General features: G+C 44.8%; 2 protein-coding genes, 1 long non-coding RNA gene and 1 pseudogene across 4 annotated transcripts; 3 read left to right on the forward strand and 1 right to left on the reverse strand.

The window, feature by feature from the left end:
* Positions 1–6,334: 6,334 nt before the first annotated feature.
* On the reverse strand, positions 6,335–6,980 carry LOC111258491. Its single transcript, XM_022829843.1, has 2 exons — positions 6,619–6,980; positions 6,335–6,532 (listed from the first exon to the last, which is right to left on the reverse strand). The coding sequence occupies exons 1-2, from the start codon at positions 6,898–6,900 to the stop codon at positions 6,353–6,355; spliced, it is 462 nt and encodes a 153-aa protein (XP_022685578.1). The 5' UTR covers positions 6,901–6,980; the 3' UTR covers positions 6,335–6,352.
* A 2,416-nt stretch (positions 6,981–9,396) lies between these two features.
* LOC101772687 (O-acyltransferase WSD1) lies at positions 9,397–12,040 on the forward strand. Its single transcript, XM_004984264.3, has 7 exons — positions 9,397–9,710; positions 9,847–10,473; positions 10,577–10,643; positions 10,801–10,883; positions 11,005–11,220; positions 11,326–11,463; positions 11,544–12,040. The coding sequence occupies exons 1-7, from the start codon at positions 9,465–9,467 to the stop codon at positions 11,712–11,714; spliced, it is 1,548 nt and encodes a 515-aa protein (XP_004984321.1). The 5' UTR covers positions 9,397–9,464; the 3' UTR covers positions 11,715–12,040.
* Positions 12,041–13,911: 1,871 nt separating this feature from the next.
* On the forward strand, positions 13,912–15,498 carry LOC111255716 (annotated as a pseudogene).
* A 1,120-nt stretch (positions 15,499–16,618) lies between these two features.
* On the forward strand, positions 16,619–18,088 carry LOC101777728. 2 transcript variants are annotated; one of them, XR_002675758.1, is made up of 5 exons: positions 16,619–17,239; positions 17,327–17,501; positions 17,596–17,766; positions 17,859–17,948; positions 18,035–18,088. It is a non-coding gene; the product is annotated as an uncharacterized LOC101777728 (long non-coding RNA). The 2 variants fall into 2 exon arrangements; XR_002675759.1 differs by having other exon boundaries at positions 17,639–17,766.
* Positions 18,089–21,050: the final 2,962 nt, after the last annotated feature.

The following is a 21,050-nucleotide window of genomic DNA, read 5'->3' on the forward strand; positions in this document are numbered from 1 at the left end:
CAAGAGATATAAGATCTGATCAGACGACGGGAAGGTAGGAGGAAGGTTAATTAGACAATGACAAGTGGGTCCCATTATATATGTAATTGTATTTTTTCTGACTGGACTGCCACTTGGGAGCAGAATCCATGACCTGGACACACTTACATGTCAAAACCAGTTTGAGGTCAATGCCATGTAGGAGAGGAAAGGAAACCAATGTAAGTGAGCCGACACAAAATCTTCCACCCGGCTGCTCAACCGCAACAAGTAACGTGGTCGATCGCAAGACATGATCCGAAAAACATGGGAAACTGCGTTGACTTCCCCTGGAGAATAACAGATCTCTTTCTCTTTCTTTCCCTGTGCTAAGGATCTCTCCAGATAATGCATTGATCTCCCTACTTGTCCACGCTTCATCTTTCTATCAGACAATCACTTTATTTTGCAGGGAAAGAGAAAGCTTCATGCATCTAGTTACCACCAGAGTTGTTTGGCAGTTTGAGCAATAGCTCATGAACACACAAGAAGGCGTTTCATCGTTTGTGCGCGCTAAACAGCACATTGATGAGCGAGTTACCTATTGCTTTCAGTCTCTGTTAGCTAACTGAAGATCTTGAGGCCAACCTTTACTAGTAATATGGTTGGCATAGGAAAAACAACAGTAAAGCTAGCGCACATTCTCTGGAACTCGGCCAGTAGAGGTCACATCAGGCAGTTCCCGGAGCTGGTGTGGCGCGGGAGGTTGAGTGCAAGTGTCAGGCCCTCATTTCTGATTAGTGATCGAAGCCATCATCTGATAGCTCGCGGTGTAGATGTATCCAACGCGCCGCTTAATGAGAACTTGAGAAGGATGCATCTGAACCTAGCTTTGTGCCTCATGAAAGCACGCCCCATGCCGCGTGATATGGAGCACGTGTTGTGGGACTGTGTATAATGTTGTGTACTTAGCCAACACAAATGAATTGGTCAAAAGAGAAGGATGCGAGCCTTTTTAATTTGAGTGCTCCCTGGAACCAACACGCATCAAATGCTGCTGATGTTGACCTGCATCTAACCCAGCTGCCTGATCCCTACCGCTCCTTGCACTAAAAGAATATAACACGTTTCGGTTGTCTTTTAAGTCAAAATTCTTTAATTTGATTAAATTCATAGAAAATACATCAAAATCTGAAACATCAAATGATTTTCATCAAATTCATCTCACCCTTCACCACGTGTATGGTCGTCCATCGCCTTCATTTTTCCTTCACCGTCTTGTCACCAATCACCAAACCACGCACTGCACCTACACACATCAAGAGCCAAGAGACATATTTGTCCACCATTGTAAACTCATCAACTTCATAAATCAATATGAACCATAAGCGTAATCATGCATTGCTCAATTGAAATATGCTTATGCATGCAATGCCAAAAGCTTCAAACCTTTAATACAACCATCAATCACTCTTCATACTGAGATATAGACCAAGACACATCTTAACTAAACCCCCTCAATCTACGTACAAACCACAAAGTTTTTAAGTTGTATTTAGTCTTGTTTGTAGATGACATGGAGATGCGTTTTAGATCATCATTATTGTTACGTGACACTACTTTTTGGCTGAACCTAACTATGGCCAGTGATGATCTAAAAAGAAAACTATGGCCAGTGATTTTCAGCTGGATGTCCAGACAGTACGTAAAAAGCGATTTGTGCTGACACATTGATTTATGATTGCTGGCGGGCCTAATTGCTACCCACTAGTACAAAAGATCTCGGGACTGGCGCGTTAAAATCCACCAGCACAGATGCATTTGAGCCGGTGGGCACTTATGCCACCAGCCAGCATAAATGTTCTTTCAATTTGCATTGTTGGTAAGAACAAAATATATTTAACTAGTCAAAAACTTTACATTACATATTAGAATATTTTTTTTATATATTAGAAGACATATGTGTTATTGTGGAGGAGTTTCAAAAATTTTAGAAGTCATTTACTATTTTATAATGATTATAAGCATACTTATTGATATTAATTGATATTTGAACTAAATCTTTCAGATATAAGATACAAAAAATTTCAGAAAAATGTTGTTAAGGACAAATGTTCCATTTTAGCTCAAATTATGAAAGTAATGAAAGGTTCACAAAATATATTAGGTGTATTTATTATTTCTATTTAAATTTTTGTGAAACCAAATTCTAAAAATATCTAAATTTGATCCAAAAGTCATATAAATTGGTAAAGAATCATTTTATGAGTGCACAACATTGATACAAAAGTTTCAATATATTTTAAGAAAATTAGACTATACATTGTTAACAAATGGTTACATTACATATAATGTTTCATAGGACTCAACTCAAACTCTCCAACTTGTGAACTAACTTGCCAAAAAATATCATCCTATATATCTGAATATAATTTGTACATATATTAGACTACATATATACATTCTTTTGTAGGAGTTTCAATAATTTTGAACACATTCACTTGGTTTAAAAAATTTAAAAAGAAAAGAAAAAGTTTAGAAGGATTTCTGCTGGCGGGTGACATTGTGCCCACCAGCGCAAATAGCGTAAATGTGGTGCGGGAAATGAAAATTTGCATCAGTGAGCGCGAGCGCAACACACTCCCTCTCTCCTTTTTATCTGCATGCTCTCAATCTCTCCTATCCTCACATATCTTTCCTATCTCTCCCCCCTTATCCCTTTCATTCCTCTTATTCACAGCAGCGGAAGCGGATGCGTAGCCGCGGCTGATGCGAGCAGCGACCGGCACGGGTGGCTGGAGCCACGGCTGGCGGAGGTGGGGCCGACGCGAGCTGGAGGAGCCACGGCCATCGTGAACCAGCAGCGGTCGGTGTGGGCGCACGAGCCACGACGACGGCGAGCAGCAGCTGGTGTGGGCGGCAACCTGTGGCCAGAGGCCACACGCATGAAGATGTGGGCGCCTGGGCGGCACGAGGGCCTGCAGTGATCAAGCAAACTGCGTCAGGCCATGAACACTCTCCTCTCCTATCTCTCTTGCTTGTCTCTGTGCTCCGGCCAGCCCAAGCAACGGTGAGCAGCGCCGGCTGGTGGTTGAGCAGCTGCCATTGCGGGAAGCAGCAAGCATCAGCTGAGCAGCGGAGGAGCAGTTGCCGGCGAGCGCGATGGCGAGCAGTGGCCAGCCGGTGGAGGAGCGGTTGCCGGCGTTGGTCGAGCAGAGCTTGGCGTGCGCGGCTGCTTTTTTTTCCTAAAAATATCTTTGCTGGCAGACAGCATAAGCACCTGCCAGCACAAAAACCATCTGTGCTGGCAGGTAGCTTAAGAGGCCTGCCAGCGCAAATAGCTATTTCTGCTGGCTCAAGGTTGCTAGCGGGTGCGGTACCCGCCAGCACGGACCTCTTCTAGCCACCGGCACAAAGTTTTTCCAGCGAAGAGAAATCTTGTGGCCCATTTGCTCTGTTAACAATCACTAGAAAAATGGAGTGGGGGTTCAGTGAGGTGGAACAAAATTATCTGCGGCGGTGCCGCACCGTGCCTGGTGTGCGACACCGCCCAGGATTCGGATGCGTGTCCCGTTGCCCCAATCCATCCAGAGCAGGCTTCAAGCCGAACAGACCGTAGAGTCCGCATGAGGAGAGCTGACGAGCCGAACAGACGAGCCGACAAACACCTCCTTTCTATGCCCGCATGAGGAGAGCTGCTGCCTTGAGAGCTTCGCTTTTCATCTCGTATATGAAACTTGAGAGCTGCTGCCTGACCAACCCTTCCAGCTTGCACTTTTCATCTTGCCCACTGAGCCGAACAGGAAAAAAGTATGCAGACTGTATTTTTGTATTCATATGTGAGTTTTGGATAAGCAGCAATAAAATGGCTTAGTGAAAAGAACAATTGAGTAGATAAAATTGTTTGTGCTACTGGCTTAGTGAAAAGTTCATAATCGTCGAAATAGTGCAATTGGACCATTATAGTCTTACGGTGGCTACAAAAATTATGAAAGCATGACTACTACTCAAATGTTGTCGGATTTGACACTTCATCAAAATGTAATTTTCGGACAGCAGATGCATCTTGATGAATGCCAGCTAAAAGACTTGTAAATCCTCCTTGAACTGAAGGAGGAACCATATATCCTCTTTGGATTGAAGGAGGAATTAAATATCCTTCTTGGACTGAAGGAGGAACCATATATCCTCTTTGCATTGAAGGAGCAAACATATATGCTCCTTGGTTTGAAAGAGTAACCATAGCCGAAAATTCACTATATGTATTGGTCGAGAAGTCTAGTGGTACAATATCAGCTCCACTGCTTGCATCAGAAGAACGCTGCACAGATTTTTTTCAGGACATGCTTTTAAATGGATCATTCAAGAGATAAATAGAACTTCATTCTCTTTCTTACAATCAATTCTTTTGGATGTTGTGCGATGTCCCTATTGTGTGTGGCATCCTTTTGACCTCTTCCTGTAGAATACAGATATATAAATATATTACTAGCTATAAATATGAGATGGTAAAATACATGTTTTAATTGGTGGCAGTACCAGTTTTCTTAGTAGTTTTCTTTTTCTTCCCTTTCTTCCTTCTCAAGTACATCTTCTCTTTTTTTCTTTGCACCTTTTATCACTTCAGGAACTCTAATAGATACTTAACCTTTTAATATGTTTGTATCATATTCATTACAACTTTGGGAAACTCCACAAGATTTTCCAAGTCTTTGGCTCAGTGTAGTATCTGCTTCCAAGTCCAATTGAAGAAGCTCTTTTGAAACTAAGCACTTCAATGCAATTGATGTTGCCTTTCGAGCGATATGTGCTACTTGTGCTTTTGAAGTTTCATTTTCAATTATTTGTCTCTTCTCACAATAAAACTCTCTTTTGCATACTTTGTCCATCTATTTAGTATATACTGAGATGGCAAGATAAAAACCTCATTGATAGTAAAGACTTGGATAGCATGCTTGCATAAAATACCTGTAATATAGGTACACGGATTTGAGCAATATATACTATGAAGTAGTATTAATTTGAAATGTGATACATACCAATGCATTCATCCTTTCTGCAGGAACATGATATGGTAGGCGTAATCTTGTAGGTGCTGATTGTCCCCTCAGACCGTAATAGTTTGCATGAGAAAGAAAATTGCTCCTCAAAATCTGAATAAAGCTTCGTTGTATATGATTGAGCTGCAGTCTTCAACATTGCTAAATGTGACATATAAAGAATTGGGTTAGTGGATCGTGATTTATAGTTCGCATCCAACTCGTTCTCACGGAGTCCAGCAGCACATTTCTTGCATTCTTCTGTGAGCTTAGAAAGGCAGAGTCTTCTTTGAAACTTTTTCTTGAAAACATTATTCATACCTTCACTCCTTTGGGTTGAGGTCATATCGGCAGTAAAAGAGTCACGGAAGACAGCAGCCCAGTGCGCCCACCATGAGTTCTTCTCAAGTTTATATTTGATCAACATTTCATGCCATAACTCATCGAAGTATGCCACAGAACTCTCTTGGTAGACACATTTCTTAAATTCTGCAAGAAATTAGGGATGGTCCTCAATTACATGACCGAGATGTTTAGCGGCATTTTGGAAAATATGCCACAAACAAAGACGATGCCTCATGTTAGGGAATACAATTCTAATTGCAGCAGACATGGCAGCACATTGATCCGTGAAAATTGTGCTAGAATGCTTGTTGGACATTGCTGTTAGGAATGTTTTAAAGAGCCAAACAAATGATTCAATGGTTTCATTGTATAAGAGTGCAGCCCCAAATATAATTGTTTGCTTGTGATAGTTGGTTCCAAGAAGTGGTGCAAAAGGCATCTCAAATTTGTTGGTTTGAAATGTTGTGTCAAATGACATTGCATCACCAAAACATGCATAATCCATGATAGCTTGACCATCTGCCCAAAAGAAATTGGCTATCCGACCATCTTCCTCATCTACTTGTATGACATAAAAAAATGTAGATCCTCTAATTGCTTATTCCTCAAATCTTCTAGTAGTGTTTGTGTATCATTGAATGGTAAGTACTTCTTCCGCTCATGATCAATCAAATTATTACAATCCATTTGCGAGAAAGGTACATTCTCAACTCCTCCATACCACCGCTTAAAAAATTCATACGCTATGGCTGGTTGTATTCCAACTCCTCGTATATGAGCAATTAGTTGTTTATCTGCCTCTATAATATTTCTTTGAGACCTCAGCTTGTTTACCTTATTTGGGCTAGCAAGATAGTGATTGTGATCAAATACAACCTTTTGAACTGTCCAAATGCCCTCTTGACTTATACTAAACTGAACCCGAGCATTACAATTTGTTCTTGTAGTAGCATTTTCTTTTTAATTCTCATGTGATGAATGCTTACCTCGTTGTCCTTGATTGCTGCAAACTATGTGCTTCTGATATATACTTCCATCCGATCTATGTTTTTTTGCCTTGTAGTGTTCTTTCTTATACTAAAACCAATAGTCCTAGCATATGCATTGTACATCTCATATGCATCATCCTTTGATTTGAAAGACATCCCAACTTGAGGTACAACTGCAGATTGGTCATGATTACTACCCTCCTGCAGTCCAATGAAATAGTAATTAAAATACAAAACTGTAATATTGAAAGATATGTCAAGACTCCATTTTGTTACTTTTGAACTACCTGATCTTGAGGTGCCACTTCTTCTGACATCCGTGAAGCTGATATAGTTGAATTTGGTGGCATCACCGTCACCTCTGGGAGCATGGACGCACCCGTGACCGGCTCAATGGTGGGGCTCGATGATGATCTCGATGGTGGAGCACAACGAATTGTGATCTCTACTACGAGGGTTGAAGAAATCACAGCGATTGTGTCCGTGTTGGTTGCGGGCATTGATGTTAGAATTGTCTGGACCATGTTCCCAGAAGCTGCACTTGATTGTCCGACGGCAGAATCCTCCATCCGCTCGATCAGTTTTTTTATGGAGGGGCCATAATCTGTGGAAGAAAATTCTCTGCTGGTGTCGCGCAGGGCTTGGAAGCTGCGTGGGGCCTGGAAGCTCGAGCTGGCGCCCGACCGCCGGCATGCGACGCGGGGGCGGGGTGCTGCGGTTGGCGTCTAGGGCGGCCAGCATCTAGGGCGGGGTGCCACGGGACGGCGTGTGGATCTCTTGCAAAACCACGGGATGGCGTGTGGATCGTTTGTTCAGCTCGTCAGCTCTCCCCATGCGGACTCTACGGCCTGTTCGGCTCGAAGCTTGCTCTGGATTGGGGCAGCGGGACACGCGTCCGAATCCTTGGCGGTGTCGCACACCAGGCACGGTGCGGCACCACCGTAGATAATTTTATTCCCTGTGGTTTACACATAACGACATTATTACAAATCACATCACATAGTATCTGTTTGCAGATGATCTTCTCAAAAAGAAATCTGATAAGACGCAATAGCTTTCTGAACCTGGTCATGAGCCCATGACTAATAGAGACACATGCACGTGGATGCTGGCACGCAGAATTGAAGGCACCTCCTGTAGCAATTCCACTGGTTCCATCTCTAACGAACTAAAAAACCTAACTAAAAAAAACAATGAATTTAGCCTGTCGCCGACAAAAACAAGTTTGATTCAAACTCTTCTTCCTCGCGAGTCCGGCGTACCCATAGGAACAGGAAGCCAGGATCAAATGGGTCCTCTTGTTATCAATTTCCAGCACCGAACCCAATCTTTGATGGCTGCAGATACCTGCACGCTTAATGAGCAGTGCTTAGCTAAACATTTTATTTGGGCTGTGCATGCCTTTGTCGATGTACGTACATGGAAGGAATCGGTGTCGTAGGCGGGGAAGGGGTGAATTAGGAAATTTAAAACCTTAACCTATATCTTAACCTATATCTTCCGTTACTTTTGTATCAAACTTAAACTAGATCATGCTATCAAGATGTGCAACTATGGTTGATCTACCGTGAAATTCTCATCCTAAAATAAGTTTTGCAACCTAAAAATAATCCTAACAAGATACTAAAGGCACACAAGTTGTAAGTATGAAATGCGGAAACGTAAAGGATAGGATGAGGGGAAGCAAACTCTTAACACGACGATTTATCCCGTGTATCGGTAGGCACTAAGCCACCACTAGTCCATGTTGTTGAAGCACTCATACAAGAGTATTGCTTTCTTGTCACCAAGTCTCTTCCAGGACATCCCTTCACTTGCCACAAAAGTTTGGCCACTAAGGCTCACACCAAGTTTCCCGATCACCTTGATGCCGTCTCCACTAAGGAAGGGGTCTCCACGTTTCCCGCACATGGTCGTCGATGCCGCTCCACACCAAGCTGGAGGGTTGAAGACTTGCCGGCGAGCCACCAAGGCTCCAAGACGCCGACACACCTTGTACAACTATGGTTCACTCCTATAACCGATCACAAGGTAGGCACACCTTGCACTCTCCCTTCCTCTATGTCTATTCTAGCACAAATCACTTTCCTAAGCTTGTGCTAAGCCTTAGAATAATCACTTAAGAACTTTTGGTAGCTTGGATGTGTTCTTGATGAGTCTTGATCTCCAATGGATTCCTGCACACTCCAGCAACTTCAAATGGGCGAGTGGAGGGGGTATAAATAGCTAAAAGCTTCAAAGAGCTGTTGCTCCAACGACTAGTTAAAGTGTACCATCAAATGTTCCGATGGTGTCATTTTGGTAGCATTGGAACATCCAGTGCAACTAGTCGTTGGCCTCCTCGCACCCAAGTTCTTCATTGACACATCAAAAATTCATCCGACGCCACATCCGATGGTACCGTCGGAACATCCGGTGCCGAAGTACTTCTGGCCAAAACCTCTCTGGAACTTCGCAAAGTAAATATGCTTTGCTTGACGCCTCGAACTTCTGACCATCGGATCATCCGGTGCTATAGGGTTTTCTTCGTCTTCCAAACCTTCTCCTCATAATTCATCCGACGCTACAAGAAATCAGGACCTCGGAACATCCGGTGGTCTTAACTTAGACAGCCGCCTGCAGTTGTACCAATTTGTCCGATGGTTGCTCCGATGTTTCTCAGGTGGACTATTGGAACATCCGATTGTTCCTTTTTCTCTTCAACTCATCCAATGCAAGTACCAAATATACCGTCACTTGGATGCAATACCATAGAATAATCCTAAATACCATGGCTTGGTTGTTTGAATACCGTAGCTTGGATACTTGAATACCATGATTTGAATCTTACCATAGTTTGATTTCAATACTTGGGACCTAGAAAACCTACAAGATACATGCTAGACAATCCATTAATCCCAATAACTATGTTGGCACTCAATCACCAAAATCACAAACTATGGTCTAATGGGGTCATGTTCGCCACGGTACAGAGCTTGCTGCCAACCACCTGATGCTAGCTTGCTATGAATGAATCAATTACGGTAACCCTGTGTTGTAGCTACTAATAAGCTCGCCGGTCATCAGATGTTCTCCGCACACAAACCAACCATACACACACTGCAGTGTGACAGTCTCTGGTTCTATAGCAAGAATGGGTGCCCATGGCGCCAGCCCCCTCGCTCCGCCGCCGCCGCTTTCGATAGACACTCGCCACCGAGCTGGGGCATTCGGAGACGCTGACGACGACGGCGGCGAGCCCCTGAGCCCTACCGCACGCATGTTCCACGACTTCTACATCGTCGCCGTCGTCGGCCTCGGCGCGCCCATCGACTTTGAGCCCGCCCGCGCCGGCCTCGAGGTCACCCTCGTTCGCCACCCCCGCTTCTCCAGCATCCGAGTACGTTGCTCTCAGTCCCCATTCTTTAGGAAATCGATCTGCAACAAAAGTAATGCTGCACAATGATGAGCACGAGCGATCGAGCACTGATGTGTGATGACGTGAACCGTGCACCCAACTTTGGGCGATCGAGCAGGTGATGGACGGGCCAGAGCCGCGATGGGTCCCGACGACGGTGAACCTGGACGACCACATCATCGTGCCGGACCTGGACCGCGCCGCCATCGCGGCCGACGCCGACAGGGCCCTGGAGGACTACGTGGCGTCCCTGTCCACGCTCCCCATGGACCAGTCGCGGCCGCTCTGGGAGCTCCACGTCCTGGACTTCCCGACCTCCGAGGCGGCGTCCGCCGTGGCGTTCCGGATCCACCACGCGCTCGGCGACGGCGCGTCGCTGGTCTCCCTCCTCCTGGCGTGCACGCGGAGCGCCGCCGACCCCAAGGCCCTGCCGGCCATGCCGTCGCCCGCGCCGGCCCCGGGCCCGGGCGCGAGGAGGAGGGCGCGCCCCGTCTACGGCGCCCCGCCGCGGCCGGCGTGGTCGGCGGGCGCCCTGGCCCTCGCCGCCTGGGTCCTGTCGTGCGCCCTGCTGGCCTGGCACACGCTCGTGGACGTGGCGCGCTTCGTCGCCATGGCGCTGCAGCTCGTGCGCGACCCGCCCACGCTGTTCAAGGGGGTGAAAGGCGTCGAGTCCAGGCGCAAGCGCTTCGTCATGCGCACCTTCAGCCTCGACGACGTGAAGCTCATCAAGCACGCTCTAGGCTGCGTACGTGTCTTCTACACTAGTACGACTCGTTAATGGATAGCAAGACGTGGTCTCTGACAGATTTCTCATCTTTTTTTTTCCATGCATGCCTTGACGCACGCAGACGGTAAATGACGTGCTAGTTGGAGTGACATCTGCTGCCCTGTCACGGTATTACTTCCGTAAGCTTGGTAAGTGATGGAACCTAAGCTATACCTACCCGAGTTCACAGTCTTCCATGGTAGTGCCAAGGCGACGTCTTTCAACAATCCCTCCTGAGCCGAGTCTTTTTATTTATAGCTAAGAAAAGTGTGCAATGTTGGCTAACACACTTTTCGTCAATCTCAGGTGATGACCAGGACACAAACAACAGAAGCACATGCTTTAGATCAGTCCTTTTCGTCAATCTAAGGCCAACGCCCGGCATACAAGTAAGCCCATCGATAAACATAACACATTTTTCCTAAGAAATTCAGATTTACATTTTGTCTTTTAAATTCCAATATGTAGTACTCGATCATTACTAAATTTCTATATTGGCCATGCATGCAGCAACTGGCTAAGATGATGGAGTCCGGTAAGCACAATGACTTGAAATGGGGAAATCGGCTCGGCTACATCGTGCTCCCCTTCGAGATCGTGAAGCACGACGACCCTCTTGACTACGTCCGCAACGGAAAGAAGACCGTGGACAGGAAGAAGCATTCGTTCGAAGCGATCGCCACTCATCTCATCGCTGAAACGGTCACCAAACTTTTCGGCATTGAGGTTGGTTCCGTCTAACACCATCTCGTGTTTGTTCCAGTGATCTAAGTACAATATCTAACGATCTTAGATGTGCCTTTTCATTGCGTACGTCGATCAAAATCGCAGGTAGCAACTGGTCTCTTCCACCGTATGATATCCGGCACAACTGTGCTGTTCTCCAACATGATTGGTCCTGCTGAACCAATAGAGTTCTACGGCCACCCCGTCGTCTACATTGCACCAAGCAACTTTGGGCATCCATCGGTAGGTTTTTCGGAACGTGTCGAATTCTATAGTACAATTGTACGTAACACATAACAATAACATTTGATTATTGTATGTAGGCGCTGACAATACACTGGCAAAGTTACCTGGACACTATCAGGATCATACTTGCCGTGGATGATGCACAGTTTCTAGATTCTCACGACCTCCTGGATGATTTCGCCGAATCCCTGGAAAGTATAAGAAACGCAACATCAACAGCGTTCAAAGCACAAGTCGTCAAAGGTTGATCGGAGTACACATTATTCCCAGATGTGTCTGCATTACTATATGTAAAAAAATGAATGGCTACTCGCGAAGTACTACCTAATAATGCGCGAGTTAAGATACTCCCTGTGCGTGCAGAGGAAACGTCAATCCTAATCCTAACTGCGTTGGGTGGATTCCTTTGGTGTTGAGAGTTGAGACTCAGCTTTCTGGAAGCGTGTGAGCTCCATGAGGATGTGACAATTGTGATGTTGAAAAACGTTGTATCTTTGGTCCTGTTGCGATGTATCTTTGGCCTCGAACTCTGAAAAAGCAGTTAATGAATAAAATTTCAAATTTATAAATGGCATTGAGAGACTATTTTCTTATTTAGTTTTGCGTATTGTGTTCAATAATGCACCTACGGCCACCTAGCCAGTCTAATAAGCCTGGTGGGTAAAACAGGAGGGTGATAGGATTAACGAGCCAATGGAAGAAAAAGAAATTTTCCTAGATGGCATTGTTTTGAACCGGTTTTGAGTAAAAAGTATTATATTGCAAGCAAAGAATAAAAAGGAAAATTAGTAGTATATTTTTACAACATTTGTACTAACTACTAAGTAAGATCAAAGAAGAAGAAGAAACCTAAGAACTTTCATGAACTAAGTGAAATCTAACAAGTAATTAAATATTGTAAAAAATTAAAGTAGCAACAAAAATAATCCAAAAAATTAGCTCAGCTCAAGAAATAGTAAAAAGAGCAACAAAAGTATCCTGCCCTTGAAGCACTTCCACATCCTATCAAAACAAGCAGTTTTATATTTTGAAACAATCAAAGACAACTTAACTAAAACTAAACGAAACAAGGAGAAAAACGGAAGAGCAGACCCACTACTTACTAATTAATGAAGGCCCTGAAAAATCAGGCCCACAGTCGAGCGCTCGATTGAAACTGGCCGCAGACTGTTGGAGATTTTCGGTGAAAAGACACTGCCCGAGTTTACCGCACCAACCACCATGGGACTATTCGAGTTTTCACGGGTTTTCCTCTCGAGATTTAACACTCATTCCTTATTTAACTTTCAATTTTTTTTCTTTCTTATTTAACACTAACTTCAAATTACATTCCCAAATTAACCCTCAGCCAACCGCCGTTAAGTTCCCAAACCATCAAGAACGTGGGCCCCGTCACACACCCCCTCCAACACCAACCGGGACAAAAGGGTGACCTTTAGTCCCGGTTGTTAACACCAACCGGTCCTCCACAGGTGGTTGAAAAAGACTAAAGCCCTCAGACCCTTTAGTCTCGGTTTATGTTACCAACCGGGACTGTCTTTAGTCCTGATGGGTAACACAAACCGAGACTAAAGGGTTCTCCACGAGTTAATACAAAAAGATTGCATCCCCTATATAGTTAGATGTGTTGTGTAGGTGGGATGGTAAGGAAGCTATGTGCGAGGCTTGAGGTCGTGGGTTCAAATCACACGCACCACGCACGTGCATATTCACGTGAAAAATTGCGTGACTTGTCACTTGCGATGTGCACGTGTTGGGGGGGGGGGCTCCTGCGAATTTCTAATATTTTTTTGGCGCAAAATTCTTTAGTCCTGTCTGGTTTTACCAACCGGAACTAAAAGTATGTCTTTAGTCCCAGTTGAGTGACCCGGGACTAAAGACCCCCCTCCCCCCTCCAGTCTCGATTGCTATATCCCGGATGGATTTTCGGGAGATTTGTTCCCTACAAATCGGGACTAAAGGCGAGTTTTCCACCAGTAAATGTTTAAACAATTGCGCATATGTTTGACAGAGAAAATTCGATGTAGGCTAAAAACAGATGTTTGTGCCATTGTAGTAACTAAGTGTAGCCTAGGATCCATAATCGAAGTTATTAATAAAATCAAACTAGGGTATGGAAAATGAGCTACACCAAACACTAGGTCTTCAATTTTACATGCATAAGGAATACAATTCTTACAAATTGTGGTAGGAACACAAAAAGGAAAGAATCAGACACTAATAACCGAAATATATCAATTATAATATAGGAAATTGCTAACATGTGTGCAGAAGTAGGGGTTGATGGACTAGTCAAGTTAAATGCCGAGCTGGTGGGCAGCTAGCTTGCCAACTGCCCCGCGGTGACTGGTGTCCTCGCCAGTCGCCAGCAAGCAATCCATTGTTGCCGGTGCCGCTCTATATTACTAGGATATGCACCTGGACAACTCAGACGCACGACGAGATACACCAGGTGACCGACCAGAATAGCTAGTCTCCGGTGCTATAGCAAGAAAGAAGAAGAATGGGTCCCCACGGTGCTAGCCCCGTCGTCGCTCCGCCGCCGCCGCTTTCGATGGACACTCGCCGCCGAGCCGGGGCATTCGGAGACGCTGACGACGACACCGGCGAGTCCCTGAGCCCTACGGCACGCATGTTCCACGATTTCTGCATCGTCGCCGTCGTCGGCCTTTGCAAAGCCATCAACTCTGACCCTGTCCGCGCCGGCCTCGAGGTCACGCTCGTCAGGTGCTGGACGAGCAGGTGCTGGACGAGCACTGATGAGATCTCGTAATTCAAATAACCACTGGACGAGCAGGTGCTGGACGGGCCCGAGCCGCGATGGGTCCGCACCACGGTGAACCTGGACGACCACATCATCGTCCCCGACCTGGACCCCGCCGCCATCTCGGCCGACGCCGACAGGGTCCTGGAGGACTACGTGGCGTCCCTGTCCACGCTCCCCATGGACCAGTCGCGGCCGCTCTGGGAGGTCCACGTCCTGGACTTCCCCACCTCCGAGGCGGCGTCCGCCGCCGTGTTCCGCATCCACCACGCCCTCGGCGACGGCACGTCGCTGGTCTGCCTCCTCCTGGCGTGCACGCGCGCGGAGCGCCGCGGACCCCCAAGGCCCTGCCGGCCATGCCGTCGCCCGCGCGGCGCAGGGCGCGCCCCGTCTACAGCGCCCCGCGGCGGCCGGCGTGGTCGGCGGGCGCCCTGGCCCTCGCCCGCGTGGGTCCGTCGTGCGCCGTGCTCGCGTGGCACACGCTCGTGGACGTGGCGCGCTTCGTCGCCATGGCGCTGCGGCTCGTGCGCGACCCGCCCACGGTGTTCACGGCCGTGGAGGGCGTCGAGTTCAGGCGCAAGCGCTTCGTCATGCGCACCCTCAGCCTCAAGGACGTCAAGCTCGTCAAGCACGCGCTAGGCTGCGTACGTGGAATCTCTTATCGATACTCTCGATCCGCCAGCCTCTCCTTTTTTTGTAGTAAGACGAACGTCGTTGTCGGCCCTCCTTGCATGATCTTTCATCTGTTTCCATGGATGCCTTGACGCACGCAGACGGTAAATGACGTGCTAGTTGGAGTGACAACTGCTGCTCTGTCACGGTATTACTTCCGAAAGCTGGATAAGTGACACTGCTCAACAGTTCCTCAGTACGTCGTTCGCTTTCAAGGCAAGAGTAGTGGAGCTATGCAAAGTCTGTAATGTTGTTAACGCATGCACTTGCTTTCAGGTGACCATGACGTTAAGAAAGGCACATGCATAAGATCGGTTCTTTTTGTCAATCTACGGCCAACGCCTGGAATACAAGTGTGGGTGTTTTATACCTGGCAACCTATCGAGGGGTATTCTGAGGTAGTAGATTGGTTGGTGGGAAATCATTGGACCTGGAACTCGAAGGTAAAAGCGAGGACACAAGACACGGATTCATACAGGTTCAGACCACCAGAGTAGCGTAATACCCTACGTCCTGTTTGGGGTGTTGTATATTGCGTCCTACGCTTGGGTGTTGTTTAATGTTGAGGATTTGGTTCTCTGTGATGGTTCTCTATATGCCGATCTAGGTACCCCCACTCTTCTTTATACACTCCAAGGGACGGGATTACAAGTCAGTTACAAGGTAGGAGTCCTAGTAGGATTACCTGGGAATCCTAGCAGGAGCCCGTTTTCTTTCTTCCTTGCGGGTACTGGGGATCTATCCCCGATAAGTCCCCGAGCGCTCCATAGCCAAATGCAACAGTCTTCGAGTACTTTTCATATCCTCGCCGAGTAGTTTAATGCTTCTCAAATACTTTATCTGGCTGAATCTTTCTTCAAAGTTTTTCAAAGCTACCATGAGGCTATAGTATACTCAAGCCCTTACTTCGTCACCACGGCGCTGCGGCTCGTTCGTGACCCACCCACCCACGGTGTTCGCGGCCGTGGAGGGCGTCGAGTTCAGGCGCAAGCGCTTCATCGTGTGCACCCTCAGCCTCGAGGACGTCAAGCTCGTCAAGCACGCGCTAGGCTGCGTACGTGGAATCTCTTATCGATGCTCTCGATCCGCCAGCCTCTCCTTTTTTTTTTAGTAAGACGAACATCGTTGTCGGCCCTCTTTGCATGATCTTTCATCTGTTTCCATGGATGCCTTGATGCACGCAGACATATTGGTTGGAGCCCCCAATTGATACTAACTTCCCTCCTATAAATTAAGTGTCTTCTTTCTCCTGCCCGAACTATTTCCTCCAGCTCGAACTTCATCCATTCATGGTGAAATAGGAGAGGTGCTGCCGGATTTTTGACCATTTCATGAGAATTTCAGTCATTCAAGTGTCCTAAATATTAGAAACTTTATCCTCCCTTGATACATGGTTAGTATACTAAGTTTTATACTTTAGAGTTAGAGTAATTTGTGATTTTTAGAACAAGGTACAATGGAGAAAATTTTCATTTATATGCATGTGTTATTTAGAGCTCATATTTGTGATTTTTAGAATAAGCTATAATTTTTTGGATGCTATGTTTTGTATTAGTCAAAGAAATTGATATGAGGTTAGAGGAATAATTTCATAGTTTAGTCCTTTACAAATATGAGCTAAATAAATTATGGGAGAAAATGTAATTTGTTCATATTTTAGTCATTTGCAAATACGAGTGAGATAAATTGTGGTACATAGAGATAATAAGATGAAATAGAGATATGTAATTAGTCAATTTTATAATAAGAGAAAAATTTTATTTATATGTTATGTTTGAACTAAATAAATTGTGGTGGAAAATATAATTTGTTCATAGTTTAGTCATTTGCAAATATGAACTAAATAAATTGTGATATATAGAGATGGTTGTTGCTGCTAGAGGTAGTGGCGATGGTGGGGACTTTTCAAAAGAAGAAGAAAAGTGGATCAAGTATTCCATAGTTCAAAATACAATCCAACCAATCGATTGCCCCGCTTCAGGTGTTTTCGGAGTTTGATAAGAACATGCTTCCATTCACCAAAGATACAGATCTTACCGCAACTCAACTTCGAGGGGAGGATCACATCCCAAAGTATCCTGGGGCTGGTAATTGAAAATTTGAGTTAGGGAAACAGCTTGTGTGGCCGCAGTTGGTAGACCATCTTCCAACAAAAATGTACAAATTGCACCAATAGTACATGGAGGTTTCAGCCACCAGTTTACTCCTGCTAGAAGTTCGGATTGGAGATCAGCATTATTTCCGTGGTGATGCCATTATAAATGTGCCACTTGAGGAACTTTATTTCCTTTACAATCAAGACACACTTGACAAATCACTCATCAGTTCCTGGGTTATGTAAGTGTTTAATTTACTCTAACTTCAAAATCCCCGCTCTAGTCATTGTAGGATGTCTTAACTCCTATTCTATTTTGTATAATGCAGGATGAAGATTTCAAGCTTGCCGGAGGATAGAATTGTATGATGTTGGCTTCATGGATCCGAATGTTATAAACGAGGCAAATGTAAGAGATAAACCAAATCGGACCTTAAAGAATATCTATAATTTCTTGGACAAACAACGTTACAAGAAGTACATACTTCTGCCGTACAACTTCAAGTAAGCGTGTTTCCCATCTCTTTTATTTTTTGAACTAGTAGTTAAAAATAAGACTAAATAGCTTTCCTATGCATATATGTACATTTTCCATTAGACACTTGTTATCGTGGTTGATCGAAGCATGATCTATATCCTAGACTCTGTGAGGAGATCAAGAAATCAATACACCAACCTCATAAACGTGCTTAACAGAGCATGTGCTCGCTTCCATCAACATCACTCAGGTGAATACAAGGAGCAACTTCATATCCATTCTGAATTCCCGGTATGTATTGAATTTGCATATCTCGTGTCACTTCCTTGAACACAACAAATATTTCATAACTTCTTTTGCCATATATATAATATTGGAGACAGAATCCGGGAAATAATTTATACGGATACTACGTATGTGAGTTCATCCATGGCTTTTTACGTCCTAAGCGTATAACTGACCATAAATTCAGAGTATGTGTACAAATTTCTTAACAATAAATTAGTTCTAATTGTGCAGATCCATTGATCTAATATAATAACCTTTGTTAATGACATAGATTATGCACATGAAGGAAAAACTCCTCGAGATGGAAAAATCAGGGCAATTCAAGAACAGCTCAGTGGATTTCTTCTGGACGAGGTAGTAAATCCAGGGGAGAGTTCTATAATGATGGATCAAATCTGCATCACCGTTAGGACTCGGGTTCAGAATAGTTGATCCAAAATGTTGATCTTGGAGAGTTGATGCATTGTAATATTATTCATATATGTGTATGCACAATATGTCTATGTATAAATTATCTCAAATGTAATATTATAGATTAAATACAATTATATATATATTGCGTATTAGAGCTAGTATTAACTAATATAGAATAAAGAAACAGAAAAGAAAATGAGAAAAGAAAAAAGAATTTAGTACCGATTGGGGGACCAACCGGTACTAAATTGACCTCGGCCACGCGCGATGTGGTAGCTAATTTAGTACCAGTTTGGCCGAGGCTAATTTAGTACCGGTTGGTCTCCCCAACCGGTACTAAAGGATACTTTTAGTACCGATTATTTGAACTGGTACTAAAGGACTCCTTTAATACCGACTTAGCAATACCGGTTGCACAACCGGTATTAAAGGAAAGCGGTACTGAAGGCATTTTCCTCAACATAAATTGACTTGGGTACTCGACTACGTCCGCTATGCAAAGAAGACTGTTGATAGGAAGAAACATTCGCTAGAAGCAATTGTTACTCACGCAATTACAGTAGCGATCACCAAACTTTTCAACGTCAAGGTATATATATATCCCACTACAACTCTACAAGATTCTGTTGGCAAGAGTTTTCTTTTTAAATAATGGCTGAGGGGATTGGACTAGACCTGAGCAAAATGTGGGTTGAGTTGGACCAACAAAAAACCCGGAATATTTTGGGGCTAGAAAAATGTGACCAAGCCCACCCACGAACATCTTTTGAGCAACCAGTCTTTTTTAGTTGAAAAATAAATCAAAAAATTAATCGGGCTGGGCTGGCCCGTCTAATTTTTTGAGCTGGCAAAATGCGCGCATGCTCGGCCCTATAAAAACCACGGGCCGGGCTTAGCCCGGTGGGCTGGAACCGGGCCAAATTGAACACATTATATTATTGTTTCCTGCTCTAGTAGCTGACGGTATTCAAGAATCATGGGACTAATTACCAAGAGTAAAAGATGAATCAGCCGCGCCTCAAACTAGCACAAACCAAGAATTTCTGACTAGTAGTGGATAAAAATACAAGCGATCTCTGTCGGCCACTTGCTATAACCACGTACACCCAGAAATTTTGTACACCTGTACACCTATATGTCGTAGTGTACATACACATACTACCTATATCCATCTATCGATACCTTTTGCTTCATGATTTTAACAAATCTTAGGGTATAGAAATAATCTTGGGTAGTTATAGCACTCCAAATTAATGGTAAGTGCTGTAAAAATGGCTACAAGTCAGTTAGCTATACGTGTCGTTCCACCGGATATAATCTTGGAGTTATGTTGATCATTTTATCATCTGAGGGATTAATCGCAGGTATCGACTTCTCTCTTCCATCGTATGGTGTCGAGTACCACCGTGCACTTCTCCAACATGATTGGTCCCACTGAACCAATAGAGTTCCACGGCCACCCGGTCGCCTACGACATTGCACCCAGCGTCTTTGGGCATCCATCGGTAAGTTCGTCTTTACTGAATCTCGTGTGTCGTACTGTCAAATTCTGTCTATAATTAACACAATCGTAACACGTAATATTAACATTTGAAATTTGTTTACTGATCTCTTTTTTTTCCCGTTCAGTTCAGGTCTAATTTGGAAACTCCAATCTCTCTATAATCCCGGACTTTTCAATTTCCAGATTCTCACCGGCTCTTGGATGATTTTGTTGAAGCCCTAGGAACAATAAGAGACGCAGCACCAAGATCGTTTAGGATTGAGTTGCATGCACCAACCAGTTTAACCTAAAAGCTTAAGCTGATAGGAAAAAGTGAGCAATTCACTTATACTCTAACACTCCCCCTCACGTGTAGGCTCCCTCAGGCCGCATGTGGAAATTGGAGTGGGCTGCAATTATTTTATTTAATCACGTCCGCTAGGATTCGAACTCGAGACCTCTGGCTCTAATACTAGTTGAGTTGCATGCACCAACCAATTCAACCCAAAAGATTAAACTGATAGAAAAAGATGAACAATTCACTTATACTCCAACGTTTAGACCCGAAGTCAAAGGCGGACCAGCTCCAGCGCTACACTTGCCATCTGGATTGCTATTGCTTGAGATGTGTGCGTGTGGCGTCCCCCGTGTAAAAATGAAACACTACTCGCGAATTAATGCACCCCTTCCACGCACGTGCATAGAAAAAAAAATGTACTCCTAACTCGAATCAATTAATCAATACAGTTCTGTGAATTGCTTTGAGGGGCCAGCTTTTTTCTTTATTTTTTCTTTTGCTAGCTCAGTTTACGTACCTTCTATTGTTTTCAACATGGTCAGGAAACCTGCAGCCTAGCTATATTTTTAAATTTCGACCATATATTATATGTTTTTGAGCATGCTGCGAGTCCAACCATAGGCAGAGCAGGCTTAAACCCGTAGCCAAGCCTGAGCGTCTGGTGCGGTGCCCAGCTCGATCCGGTTGTGCTCTCATGAATACGTACCCAAACCCAATCAAGTCTCGACGACCCAACCAGTGTGTTCCTTCGACGCACTGCATTACGGCATTGTACCTACAGATGAGCGCGAGGAAGCCTTTCTTCTATGCGTAGGCGGCGAGTTTGTGACTTGTGTGCGCTAGCTCTGGCCCGGCGAGCATAGAGGCAGCGTGCCAAGGAACAGGGTTCCTTTTCGTAGGTTTTCACGAGATCTGCAGCTTTGTTTTAGTTGAAATTTTCTTGTTTAAAGTGGTAAATGTTTAGATGATTGAATCATAGGAATACAACTCCTGGTCCCGTGGATGTTAAGTTGGTAGTACAAAGTCTCAAAATCGCACGCGAAAATACGCGAGAAATGGAACGCCCAATCGGGCAGGCAGCTCAAGGTGGCC

This window comes from Setaria italica, chromosome IX (assembly GCF_000263155.2).
Source record: "Setaria italica strain Yugu1 chromosome IX, Setaria_italica_v2.0, whole genome shotgun sequence".
Lineage (NCBI taxonomy): Eukaryota > Viridiplantae > Streptophyta > Magnoliopsida > Poales > Poaceae > Setaria > Setaria italica.